General features: G+C 34.6%; 1 protein-coding gene across 1 annotated transcript in view; it reads left to right on the top strand.

Annotated features, from left to right (window-relative positions):
* Nucleotides 1-2,808: 2,808 nt before the first annotated feature.
* CAPN3 (calpain 3) overlaps nt 2,809-12,292 on the top strand; it is a 337,900-nt gene continuing 328,416 nt past the window's right edge. Inside the window, exon 1 of the mRNA XM_053697721.1 lies at nt 2,809-3,353. Within this exon, the coding sequence (XP_053553696.1) occupies nt 3,066-3,353 (288 nt within the window). The 5' untranslated portion in view covers nt 2,809-3,065. The remainder of the gene's footprint in view (nt 3,354-12,292) is intronic.

The raw sequence follows: 12,292 nt of genomic DNA, 5'->3' as shown, positions 1-12,292 counted from the left end.
AGAGAATAAAGAAAATTTGATAATAGGAGTAAATGAGAAAGTTGCTTAAAATTTCCTGCTTTATCTGAATCACAAAAGAAAAAAATTGGGTTCAGTATCCCTTTAACGGTTTAAAATTGGAATAAAAAACATGTAAAATATATTAAAATAAAGTATTTCACTCATATTTATAAATATTCAGTGTTAAACAAAGGCTTACTATAGAAATATGTGTTTTAATAGGGATTTAAAGGGATATGGTATTAGTAAGATGGAAGGACTCAAAGGTGTATATATATCTGTGTATTGGTGTATGTTTATATGTGTATGTATGTGTGCAGAGTTTTAAACATATATTTCAATACAAAATAGTTTAAAAGCTATTGAAGAACTGCAGTATTTGACCTTCTGTATTTACCCTCTATCTTCAGGGGGCCCACAAATCCTTCCTTGGGCTTTGCTGAAATGCACACAACAGCAGCGTCTCCATTTCCCTCCCTAAATACTCCTCTAGAACCTACAAACCATGATTGGTTTTTGAATGATCATGTCAGGGCTTCCTGATTGTTTGTTTTTTAAAGCCTGAACACTGTGTTTAGGTGAGCTGTAGTCTGTAGAGGAAGCAAACACGGCAACCCTGAGTTATTAACTTCAAGGATGGAAGAAAAATACACAGCAGCTATGGCTGACAGTTACTACAAGCTAACATGACTTACAGATATATAGCCGCAGGTTACTGAGCCTTAGAAGACCTAGTTATATTTTAGTGACTGGGTTATAAACAATTACATATCCTTTTTTTTAAATCTAGAAATGCATTGTTTCTTAAAGAACCAGTCATCACAGTAGATTTGCATAATCAACATATGCAAGATAACAAGACAATGCAGTAGCACTTAGTCTGAACTTCAAATGATTAGCAGATCTTTTTCTGACAATTTTAAAAGTTATCTTTTTCCACTCCCCCTGTACCATGTGACAGCCATTCATAAATGCATACACGTACCATGTGACAGCCATCAGCCATTCACAAATGCATACACACTTATTCTTGCACATGCTCAGTAGGAGCTGGTGACTCAAAAAGTTTAAATATAAAAATAATGTGCACATTTTGTTAATGGAAGTAAATTGGAAAGTTGTTTAAAATGACATGCTCTATCTGAATAATGAAAGTTTAATTTTGATTGAGTGTGCCTTTAAAGAACAGCTTGCTGCAATGGGTCATTCTAGTAAATGTACAAAATATGTGGAGGGGGGAGGCAGAACTTGAAGGGCCTAGAGCAGCACAGACCCTAAACAGGCGGCTGCTTGCATGTACTTAAGAAATGTAATATGAAATGTCTGCTGTACTTGGTCTTACTTGCCTGTCCCAGAGGCTAAGGCATAAGATCAGCTGCATATGTTTACCATATTGCTATTTTAAGTCCTAGCACCTTGTGTGGAATCGCATGTGTGATCATTAGCACTTGCCCAGTCATTAACTGTGATCACATATACCTGTGTACATGAACAACCTTTGTATTCATACATAGATGCACTTGTAAACCTACATTTAACTCATAATAATAATAATAATAATAATAATAATAATACTGCTAAAATAACACATTTTAATAACTCAAAACCCATGTGGTTATTTTACTTTTTAAAGGGACATTAAGTGACAATAATCAAAGGTTATAATGTACTTTTGACTAGAAATATACAATGAAATAACATATTTTACCCAGCTGTAGCTTTTTAGTGTCTCACTGATTGAACTCAAGACTCATCAACTTCTCCACCCAAATCATACTTGGGGTTGGAAAATGTTGCTTGATAGAAAGCTTTTTTAACTGCAACCATTACAATCTTATCTGAGGTAACAGTAATTTAAAAAGCAAAGCATATGTTTGTGCTCCTTTAATGTAAGCAATGATTTAATACTAAAAAGTACACTAAAACCAAATGGTATTGGATTTGGATAACAATTTACTATTCTGCGTAAAGATGGTGTAATTGATTTTCATCAAAATTGACTTAATAAACAAAATGATGCAAATCAATAGCTGGTTTTGTTAATTTGCAGCATTAAAGGGACAGTTAACACCAAATTGTTATTGTTTAAAAAGATAGATAACGCCTTTATTACACATTCCCAAGCTTTGCACAAGCAACATTGGTTATATTAATAAACTTTATAACATTTAAACCTCTACATTTCTGCCTGTTTCTAAGCCACTAAAGACAGCCTCTTATCACATGCTTTTTTATTTGCTTTTCAGAAAAAGAGACTGCTAGTGCATGTGAGTCGTATAGATAACTATGTGCTCATGCCCGTGAAGTTATTTATGAGTAATTGGTTAAAATGCAAGTCAATAGATAATAAATAGCCATTTAATCAGGCGGCTGTCAAAAGAGGCTTAGATAAAAGGTAATCACAAAGGTAAAAAGTATATTAATATAACCATGTTCGCTTTGCAAAACTAGGGAATGGATAATAAAAGGGATTATCTATCTTTTTAAACCATAACAATTTCGGAGTTGACTGTCCCTTTAAGTTACAGAATTTGCTTTTTGATATCTAGGGAGTGTGGGACACACACTTTTTACAAAAAAGCAATAGGTGCTTAATATACCTTTAAGAAACCAAAAAAAAAAATCCACAGATAATAAAAAGTAAAAAAAACAACTGTATAATAGTTCCTTTTGTAAAGAAAAAAAAAAAGCTTGAACTTGTAATTTCCCTAAGGTCACATAATGAATTGAGGAATCTGCTTGCCTGAAAGAGCCGTCAACTTTATTTTTAGTTCCCTGGCACAAACTTCTCTAGCAGAGAAGACACACACACACACTGCAACCTGTTGAAAGATTGCTCATGTGCAAATCATTGATCGTTGTTTCTGGCTTTCCAATGGATACTGCAACAAACGTATTTTCTCTGGAATAATACAGCATGCTAAAGTAACGTAGAAATACTCACTCTCTAAAGACAGAAATTGTTACGCAAGAAACTTCCTCTTTTATATAATCTCTCAGCAGTTGCAACATCTGTGCATGTGTATATTTATTTATATATATTGTGTTAGATACACAGCTTTGCCATGCCTTCAGAAATACTTGCTCAGGTAGTGCAACCAACCGAGTCAGGGTCAGCACCTGCCGGCAGTGTTACTGAATCTAGTCCAAGTGGTGGTACTGGAGGGATTTATTCTGCCATCATCAGTAGAAATTTGCCAATTATCGGTGGTCATGAAAAAACTTATGAGGAACTACGAAAGAAATGCTTGGAAAGGAAGGTCCTTTTTGAAGACCGTGAGTTTCCACCCAATGACAACTCTCTCTTTTACAGTCAAGAACTTCCTTTCAAGTTAGAATGGAAAAGACCTAAAGTGAGTAATATTTTTTTATTGGGTAACTACTTTTCATTTTCAAGCATGCTTATACAGAGATAACTATTATATTATCATTAAATTGTGAAAGGAAATGAAAGATGTTACTAATTTGTTTTTATCAGTTATTTTTAAAGGGATAGGAAATCCTAAAATGTTCTTTCATGATTTGGATAGAACAAACAATTTTAAATAACTTTCCAAATTACTTCTAATATAAAATTTGCTTAATTTTTTTATTATCCTTTGCTGAAAGAACAGCATTGCAGTGCTGGCAGCTAGGTGAATACATCTAGTTATCCAATCACAAGAGACAAATGTGTGCAGGTAACAATTGGCAAGTAGCTCCCACTAGTGTGGGATATGTGTGTATTCTTTTTCAACAAGGGATACCAAGAGAATGAAGCACATTTAAAAATAGAAATTAATTTAAAAGTGTCTTAAAATGACGTGCTCTATCTAAATCATGCAAGTTTAATTTTGACTTTCCTATCCCTTTAAGTAGTGAATTTGCCTATATTTTAAGAATTGTAAAGGACACTTTTTATATATAGCACAAAGATACTGTAACTGACTCGGATAAAATAGACATTATTCTATAATAAAAACTACATTTAAATGCATGTAACATTTTACTGTACCTTAGAAAGAACAAACGGCTAGATTACGAGTCTTGCGTTATGAGTAAAAAAGCAGCGTTAAGCCTCATAACGCTGCTTTTTTACTACCGCTGCTATTACGAGTCTTGCAGATTTAGGGGCACCGCACACTTCTTTGACCTTACCACAAATCAACTTACGCAAATTGCGTATAGTCTTTTTTCTATGGGACTTCCATAGCACCGGTATTACGAGCTTCTCCTGGGAGGCCAAAAAGTGAGCAGTACAGCCTATCCCGTACCGCATTTTAAAGTCAGTAGTTATGAGTTTTACACTACAACGCTGTAGCATAAAACTCATAATTAAAGTGCTAAAAAGTACGCTAACACCCATAAACTACCTATTAACCCCTAAACCGAGGCCCTCCCGCATCGCAAACAAAAAAAATTAAATTATTAACCCCTAATCTGCTGCTCCGGACATCGCCACCACTATAATAAACATATTAACCCCTAAACCGCCACACTCCCGCCTCGCAAACACTAGTTAAATATTATTAACCCCTAATCTGCTGTCCCTAACATCGCCGCCACCTACCTACATTTATTAACCCCTAATCTGCCGCCCCCAACGTCGCCGCCACTATATTAAATTTATTAACCCCTAAATCTAAGTCTAACCCTAACACCCCCTAACTTAAATATAATTAAAATAAATATAAATAAAAATTACTATCATTACCTAAATAATTCCTATTTAAAACTAAATACTTACCTGTAAAATAAACCCTAAGATAGCTACAATATAACTAATAGTTACATTGTAGCTAGCTTAGGGTTTATTTTACAGGTAAGTATTTAGTTTTATATAGGAATTATTTAGTTATTAATAGTAAGTTTTATTTAGATTTATTTTAATTAATTTAAGTTAGCGGGGGTTAGGGTTAGGGGTTAATAAATTTAGTATAGTGGCGGCGACGTTGGGGGCGGCAGATTAGGGGTTAATAAGTATAATGTAGGTGGTGGTGATGTCCGGAGCGGCAGATTAGGGGTTAATAAGTATAATGTATGTGTTGGCGATGTCGGGGGCAGCAGATTAGGGGTTAATAAGTGTAAGATTAGGGGTGTTTAGACATTAGGGGTGTTTAGACTCGGGGTTCATGTTAGGGTGTTAGGTGTAAACATAAAATGTGTTTCCCCATAGGAATCAATGGGGCTGCGTTACTGAGCTTTACGCTGCTTTTCGGCAGGTGTTAGACTTTTTCTCAGCCGGCTCTCCCCATTGATGTCTATGGGGAAATCATGCACGAGCATGTACAACCAGCTCACCGCTGACTTAAGCAGCGCTGGTATTGGAGTGAGGTATGAAGCACAATTTTGCTCTACGCTCACTTCTTGCCTTTTAACGCCGGGTTTGTAAAAACCTGTAATACCAGCGATGTAGGTAAGTGAGCGGTGACAATAACGTTCAAGTTAACACTGCACCCCTCATAACGCAAAATTCGTAATCTAGCCGAAAATATTTAGTTATTTATGATACATTGGGTTACATTTATCAGAAACCAGGCAGATTCTGGTGAAATGCTTGTGCAATGCTGCCCCCTGCACATTCGTGGCCAATCGGCCACTACCAGGGGGTGTCAATCATCCCAATCTTATCGGGATGATTGAAGTCCGCCACCTGAAAGGTGGCGGACGAGTTAAGGAGCAGCGGTCTTACAATCGCTGCTTCTTAACTTAAATTATCGGCGAGCCGGAAACTTTGGGGATAGATTGCAGCATCCACCGCTTAATAAATCTACCCTATTTAGTTTAATATGTCACTACGTAATAATAAGTCATGTGTACGTTGCATGTTTTGTTTATATATATTTCAGATAAAACTTACCCTATTTTTACAACCTTTGATATGTCCCAAATATAGCCATTTAAAAAAAGGCAAGAACCAATCAGAGCTCATAATGCTCAATCGATTATTCTTAAGGGCAGCTTGCTCCAAAGTACTCATTGGGGCATTTTTATTTATCAAGCTCCGAAGTTATGAAGCAGTGGTCTAAAGACCGATCCATAACTTGATTGACATTCCCTGCAGGGGACGGCATTACACCAGTAGTTCACAAGAACTGCTGGTGCAATGATAAATGCAGAGAGCGTATGCTGTCGGCATTTATCGATGTGCTGTAGACATGATACGCCACTTCGGGGAAAAGTTACTGCATTTGTGCTCAGCCAAGGCAAAAAGCACTCCATAGAGAATTATGGCTTGGTCACTATGGGGCCAATTCTAAAACAATTGCCAATCTAGATGTGGTTTTATACGCCCTCATGGAAATCTATTAAAAAGCGGATGTCCCTGCTGTTGGCGAGATGATTCCCAAAGAAATAATGAGAGCTCTCTGTTAGGTAAAAGTTTGTAATAGAGGACGTAGTACAGAGGACTACCCTGGCATATATTTGATATTACGCCTAATTTAAATCAAATTTTGCTGTTTTCAGTGCCCTGTAGCTTGAATTTGCTGATATTTTTGTATGCATAGGTCTTCCTTTCAAAATAATTAGTGTTTTGAGTACTTTGATAAAAGCTCAGCACCTTTTCATTTGCAAAAAAAACAGTAAGATCTGTAGGGCAGACATTTTTCAATAATTCTGCCAACAATCTGCCAACAATAAATGTGTTTTTTTGCACATCCAGTGTATTTACATCGTGATTTACGCTGTGCATATTTATTACAATTTATTCCAATTTATTAAGATTTTTATTAAATACGATTGTTGGTGAACAATTTGTTACAATTACAGGGACAGTCTACTTTTTTTATTTTTATTGTTTAAAAATATAGATAACGCCTTTACTACACATTACCCAGATTTATTTTATTAGCTTTTTACAGCTAGACAATGTTAGTTCATGTGTGATATATGCTCACTCCTTTGGAGTTATGTAGGAACCAGCACTAATTGGCTAAAATACAACTTTGTAAAAAGAAGGCCATCTGCAGAGGCTTAGATACAAGGTAATCACAGAGGTAAAAAGTATATTAATATAACAGTATTGGTTATGCAAAACCGGGGAATGGGTAATAAAGGGATTATCTATCTTTTCAAACAATAAACATTTTCAAGTAGATTGTCAATACGATTTTCTGATTATTATTGTGTGAATGGTTACATTTTTTGTTTTGCATGATTTTTAAAGTACAATTTTCATTGTGCACTTTTGTAATGTATGCATTTTCTTAGCAAGATATCCTGTTTTCAGAGTCAAAAAAGTGGCTTTATATCATTCCACCAGGGAAATACAAGGGCTGGCGAGCATCCTTTGAGAATCTCACCAGCCCAGAGAGATTTTCAGACTCAGGCCTTATGTCTTCTGATTAGAGGTAAAAAATAAACACATCTTGAGTGGATACCAGCCATAGGATGTTGCAATAAGGGATTTCTCCATATATGTATTAGTAAAACATAAATTAAATGAGACTTCTTGTTATCTTTATTAAAGGGACACTGAACCAAAAATGTTTCTTTTGTGATTCAGATAGAGCATGCAATTTTAAGCAACTTTCTAATTTACGCATATTATCAAATTTTCTTCATTCTCTTTCTATCTTTATATAAAAAAGAAGGCATCTAAGCTTTTTTCTTGATTCAGAACTCTGGACAGCAGTTTTTGATTGGTGGATGAATTTATCCACCAATCAGCAAGGACAACCTAGGTTGTTCACCAAAAATGGGCCGGCATCTAAACTTACATTCTTGCATTTCAAATAAAGATTCCAAGAGAATGAAGAAAATTTGATAATAGGAGTAAATTAGAATGTTGCTTAAAATGTCATGCTCTATCTGAATCACAAAAGAAAAAAATTGGGTACAGTGTCCCTTTAATCCTTATTATGCAGTCCCCCTATGGATTCTGGAGGGATGCATAATATGTAAAACACCACTCCCATGGTTAATTAACACCTATGAGGGGTATATGTAAATCTATTGATGTATAAAAAAAATGAAGATTTTTTTTTTTCTCTTAAGAATACAAAACCAATTAAAGGGACATTCTAGTCAACATTAAACTTCCGTGATTCAGATAGGGCATGCAATTTTAAACAACTTTCCAATATACTTTTATCATCATATCATATTTGCTTTGTTCACTTCATATTCTTTGTTGAAAGCTAAACTTAGGTAGGCTCATATGCTAATTTCTAAGCCCTTGAAGGCCACCTCTTATCTCAGTGCATTTTGACAGTTTTTCACAGCTAGACATAACTAGTGTTCTAAAAAGATAACATTGTTCTCACTCCCGTGGAGTAAGTAGTGATTGGCTAAAATGCAAGTCTGTCAAAAGAACTAAAATAAGGGGGCAGTCTGCAGAGGCTTAGATACAAGGTAATTACAGAGGTAAAAAGTATATTAATATAACAGTGTTGGTTATGCAAGACTGGGAAACAGGTAATAAATATCAGTTATATATTTTATGATATATCATATAATGCATTACATTGTAGGTTGAATCACTTATGAGTTTGATGTGATCTTTTAGAGTTCGCATTACCACCCATATAATTATTATCAGTTTTTTGTAGAGCGCTAACAGATTCCGCAGCAGATTACAACACAAAGAGTATGAAACCCCTTTTTCTGCAAAAGAAGAGCCCCCCATTCCATAAAAAGTTGCCTACCAAATGTTTTTACTGTATGGCTGGTAGCAGCTCTAATTCAGCCCATATTACGCAAAGGCAACATACAACACACACAATACCCCTTATACGAAAGAGAAAATTAACCTCTTTCAGATTAGAGCCTTAAATCGCTCAGGGTAGCGCGTGATTTTCATAGGAATGAGATAATCTGTCTACTAGGTGACTTTCAGTGTGATCCCATCTCAAAAAGGGACTTTATAAGAGAGGCCCCTCTTTCAAGTGAACAGTCATACACCCAGGTGGCTTTTGGGTGATCATTATTTATAGCAACAATGGGAACAGGTATATGAAACAAATTCAGGGGATCCTATCTCTTACCATAGAATTATAACATAAGACCCCTCATTTGAAATATGCCATTGAACCTATCAAAGAAGCTGTCAAGTTGTCATTAAACACCTGGCAGTGTTTTGTTATGTTTTTGCTTCTCAGAACTAATAAAATATTGAAGATATCCATGCAAACAGATGGTATTTTGTGAAATCCTTTATAGGGTAAATTTGTCTACAAATATTTTATGTTATGTTAATATTTTTATGGATTCTTCCCATAACTTCATATTTGTATAAACTAAAGTCATTTTCTAATAGGTCTAAATAAACACAGTGTAATTGTGTAGGTACCTCACAGAAAAAAAAATATATCTGTTTTTAAAAGTATACTATAGCTATATAATAATTTATGTATGTGATATATAAATATAGAATACCAGTTATGCTTATAAACTTAAAAAACATAATCTCAATTGACTTACTGAGAAATATCTTATATATAATATTTAACAAGATTGAAAAGTAAAACTAGGTTTATTTAGCACAGGAACATATATTAACCCTATACATTTTAAAGTACAATGTTCTTTTTTATAGTGAAAAAGAAATGGGATTTCAATGTTCCTTTAATACTTTCGAACGACAAATGCTGAAGCAACTGTTATACGTGTAACAAGTTTTAACAGGTGTGTTAAAAGTATTCTGACTCACTTTGACAGGAATATTTTGATACAAGATGTAGCATCTTATGAAAAACATAATTAATATAAAAAAAAAAAAAAATCAGAGCAGCTGAGAATGAACAAATGCTGGAAAAGTTTTTGTGCTTGTTCCAAAAGTCCAGAGTCACTTAGGGGCAGTCTCTTTTAGCTCAATAGACCTGACACAGAGGAGATACAGCCTTTACCATATCTGTCTGATCCTGCAAAAGAGACAGCCCAAACCTGAAATACCAGGAAATTGTCTTATGATGATGATTTTCTGACTGATTTCCAAAGAAATGTTTTGAAACAGGAAACAGCATTATGGTAAAGAGTGTCTGAATAAAATGAAAATACAATAAACTTTGATTTTTTTTTTTGTACCAAAGACTATTTAAAGGGATAGTACAGTCCAAATGAAACTTTCATGATTTAGATAGGGCATTTAATTTTAAACAACTTTCTAGTTTACTTTTATCATCAACTTTGCTTTGTTCTCTTGTTATTCTTAGTTGATAGCTAAATCTAGGTAGGCTCATATGCTAATTTCTAAGCCCTTGAAGGCCGCCTCTTATCTTAATGCTTTTGACAGTTTTTCACAGCTAGATGGTGTTAGTTCATGTGTGCCATATAGATAACACTGTGCTCACGCATGTGAAGTTATTTAAGAGTCAGCACTAATTGCCTGAAATGCAAGTCTGTCCAAAGATCTGAGATAAGGAGGCCATCTGCAGAAGCTCAGATACAAGGTAATCACACAGGTAAAAAGTATATTTCTATAACTGTGTTGGCTGTGCAAAACTTGGAAATGGTAAATAAAGGGATTATCTATCTTTTTAAACAACAATATTTTTGGTGTTTACTATCCCTTTAAACTAAAATCTCCCAGTATACATTAAATCAAACAAAACTAAGCCAGTATGTGGGGTGTACACATCAATCAGTAAGTTATCATTTTCCAGTATCAGTATCTCAGTATTAAAATTATATGCTTGGGCTCCAACATGCTAGACACTGTAATGTCCCTTTAATTAAAGGGCATTAATAGTAAAACAAATTACATGCTTTAATCCATTAGAGCATGTAATTTTACAACTAATGACTCTACTCTACTGTGTATTTAAGCCATGCAAAGAGGATAAACGCACAGTAGAAGTTCCGCTCAGGATCTGCAATACACTGTTGATCCAAGTGGAACCCACCACTGATCCAATCAGCAGCGCTATCTGCATGACTCCTATGTGCAACTAGCGCTGCTGATTGGATCAGGGGCAAGTTCCGCTTGGGCCCCGCAGTGTACAAAGCTTCCCAAGCCGCACTTCTAATGTGTGTTTATCCCCTTCTGTTGGAGTTAAACACACAGCAGAGCAAGGTCGAAAGTCATAACATTGTTCTAATGAATTAGAGTAACTAATGTTTTTACTATTATGAATTAAAGTAAATAATGTTTCTACTAAAACATTTGCATTTTTTTATCTTTATGGTCAAGGTGCTGGGTACAAAGCTGAGCTCTTATTTGTGTAATTCTGCCATTCCTTTGTTTTTATCTTTAAACTTTTGATGCTATGTAACAATTGCACCAAATTACATTTATCGTTTAGTATAAAAAAAACTTTTGTCCACTTTTAGGGATAGATTACTAGTGGCGCGCAATAGTTTGCTCACCAGCGATATCGGGTTTTCCGTGGCTGTTTGCACCACGCGAGTTAAAGGGATAGTCTAGTCCAAAATAAACTTTCATGATTCTGATAGGGCATGTAATTTTAAAAAAGTTTCCAATTTACTGTATCACTAATTTTGCTTTGTTCTTTTGGTATTCTTAGTTGAAAGCTAAACCTAGGAGGTTCATATGCTAATTTATTAAACCTTGAAGGCCGCCTCTTATCTGAATGCATTTTGACAGTTTTCACCACTTGAGAGTGTTAGTTCATGTGTGTCATATAGATAACATTGTGCTCATGCACCTGGAGTTACCTAGGAGTCAGCACTGATTGGCTAGAATGCAAGTCTGTCAAAAGAACTGAAATAAGCGGGCAACTTACAGAGGCTTAGATACAAGTTAATCACAGAGGTAAAAAGTATATTAATAGAACTGTGTTGGTTATGCAAAACTAGAGAATGGATAATCTATCTTTTAAAACAATAAAAATGCTGGTGTACACTGTCCCTTTAAATTCTGCCCATATTACAAGTTGAAAGTAAATGCGAACACATGAATAATTACTTCAGCTTCAGAGCTCTGGTTGACACAAGTCAAAAAAGTGTCACAAAACACATAAAAAATATATTTAAAAGTACAGCTACACCATGTAAAAAAATATTTTAAAAAAATTGCCATAAAAAGTAATAAGGGCTCAAAGATATGAGATTTTAAGATGGGCCATAAGAGCTTTTACGTAGGGATCCATAGAAATAAATGTATGCAAATAAATATAGATGCATGTATATCAATACATATGTATGTATGTATTTATATATATGTATAGATGTATTTATAGACATATATATATATATATATATACACACTTATAAATACAGGTATACAAATGTATAGAAATACATTCATATATCTCATTGCAATACTGCGCTCATCTTAACACAAGCTGGCGGCTGTTATTTTTTTTTTATATATATAAAATGAGGCTCTATTAAAGTCTACAGGGGAATACAA

This window comes from Bombina bombina, chromosome 1, assembly GCF_027579735.1.
Source record: "Bombina bombina isolate aBomBom1 chromosome 1, aBomBom1.pri, whole genome shotgun sequence".
In the NCBI taxonomy this organism is placed as follows: Eukaryota; Metazoa; Chordata; class Amphibia; order Anura; family Bombinatoridae; genus Bombina; species Bombina bombina.
The sequence above is the reverse complement of the archived record's forward strand: the minus strand, read 5'-3'. Positions and strand labels throughout refer to the sequence as shown.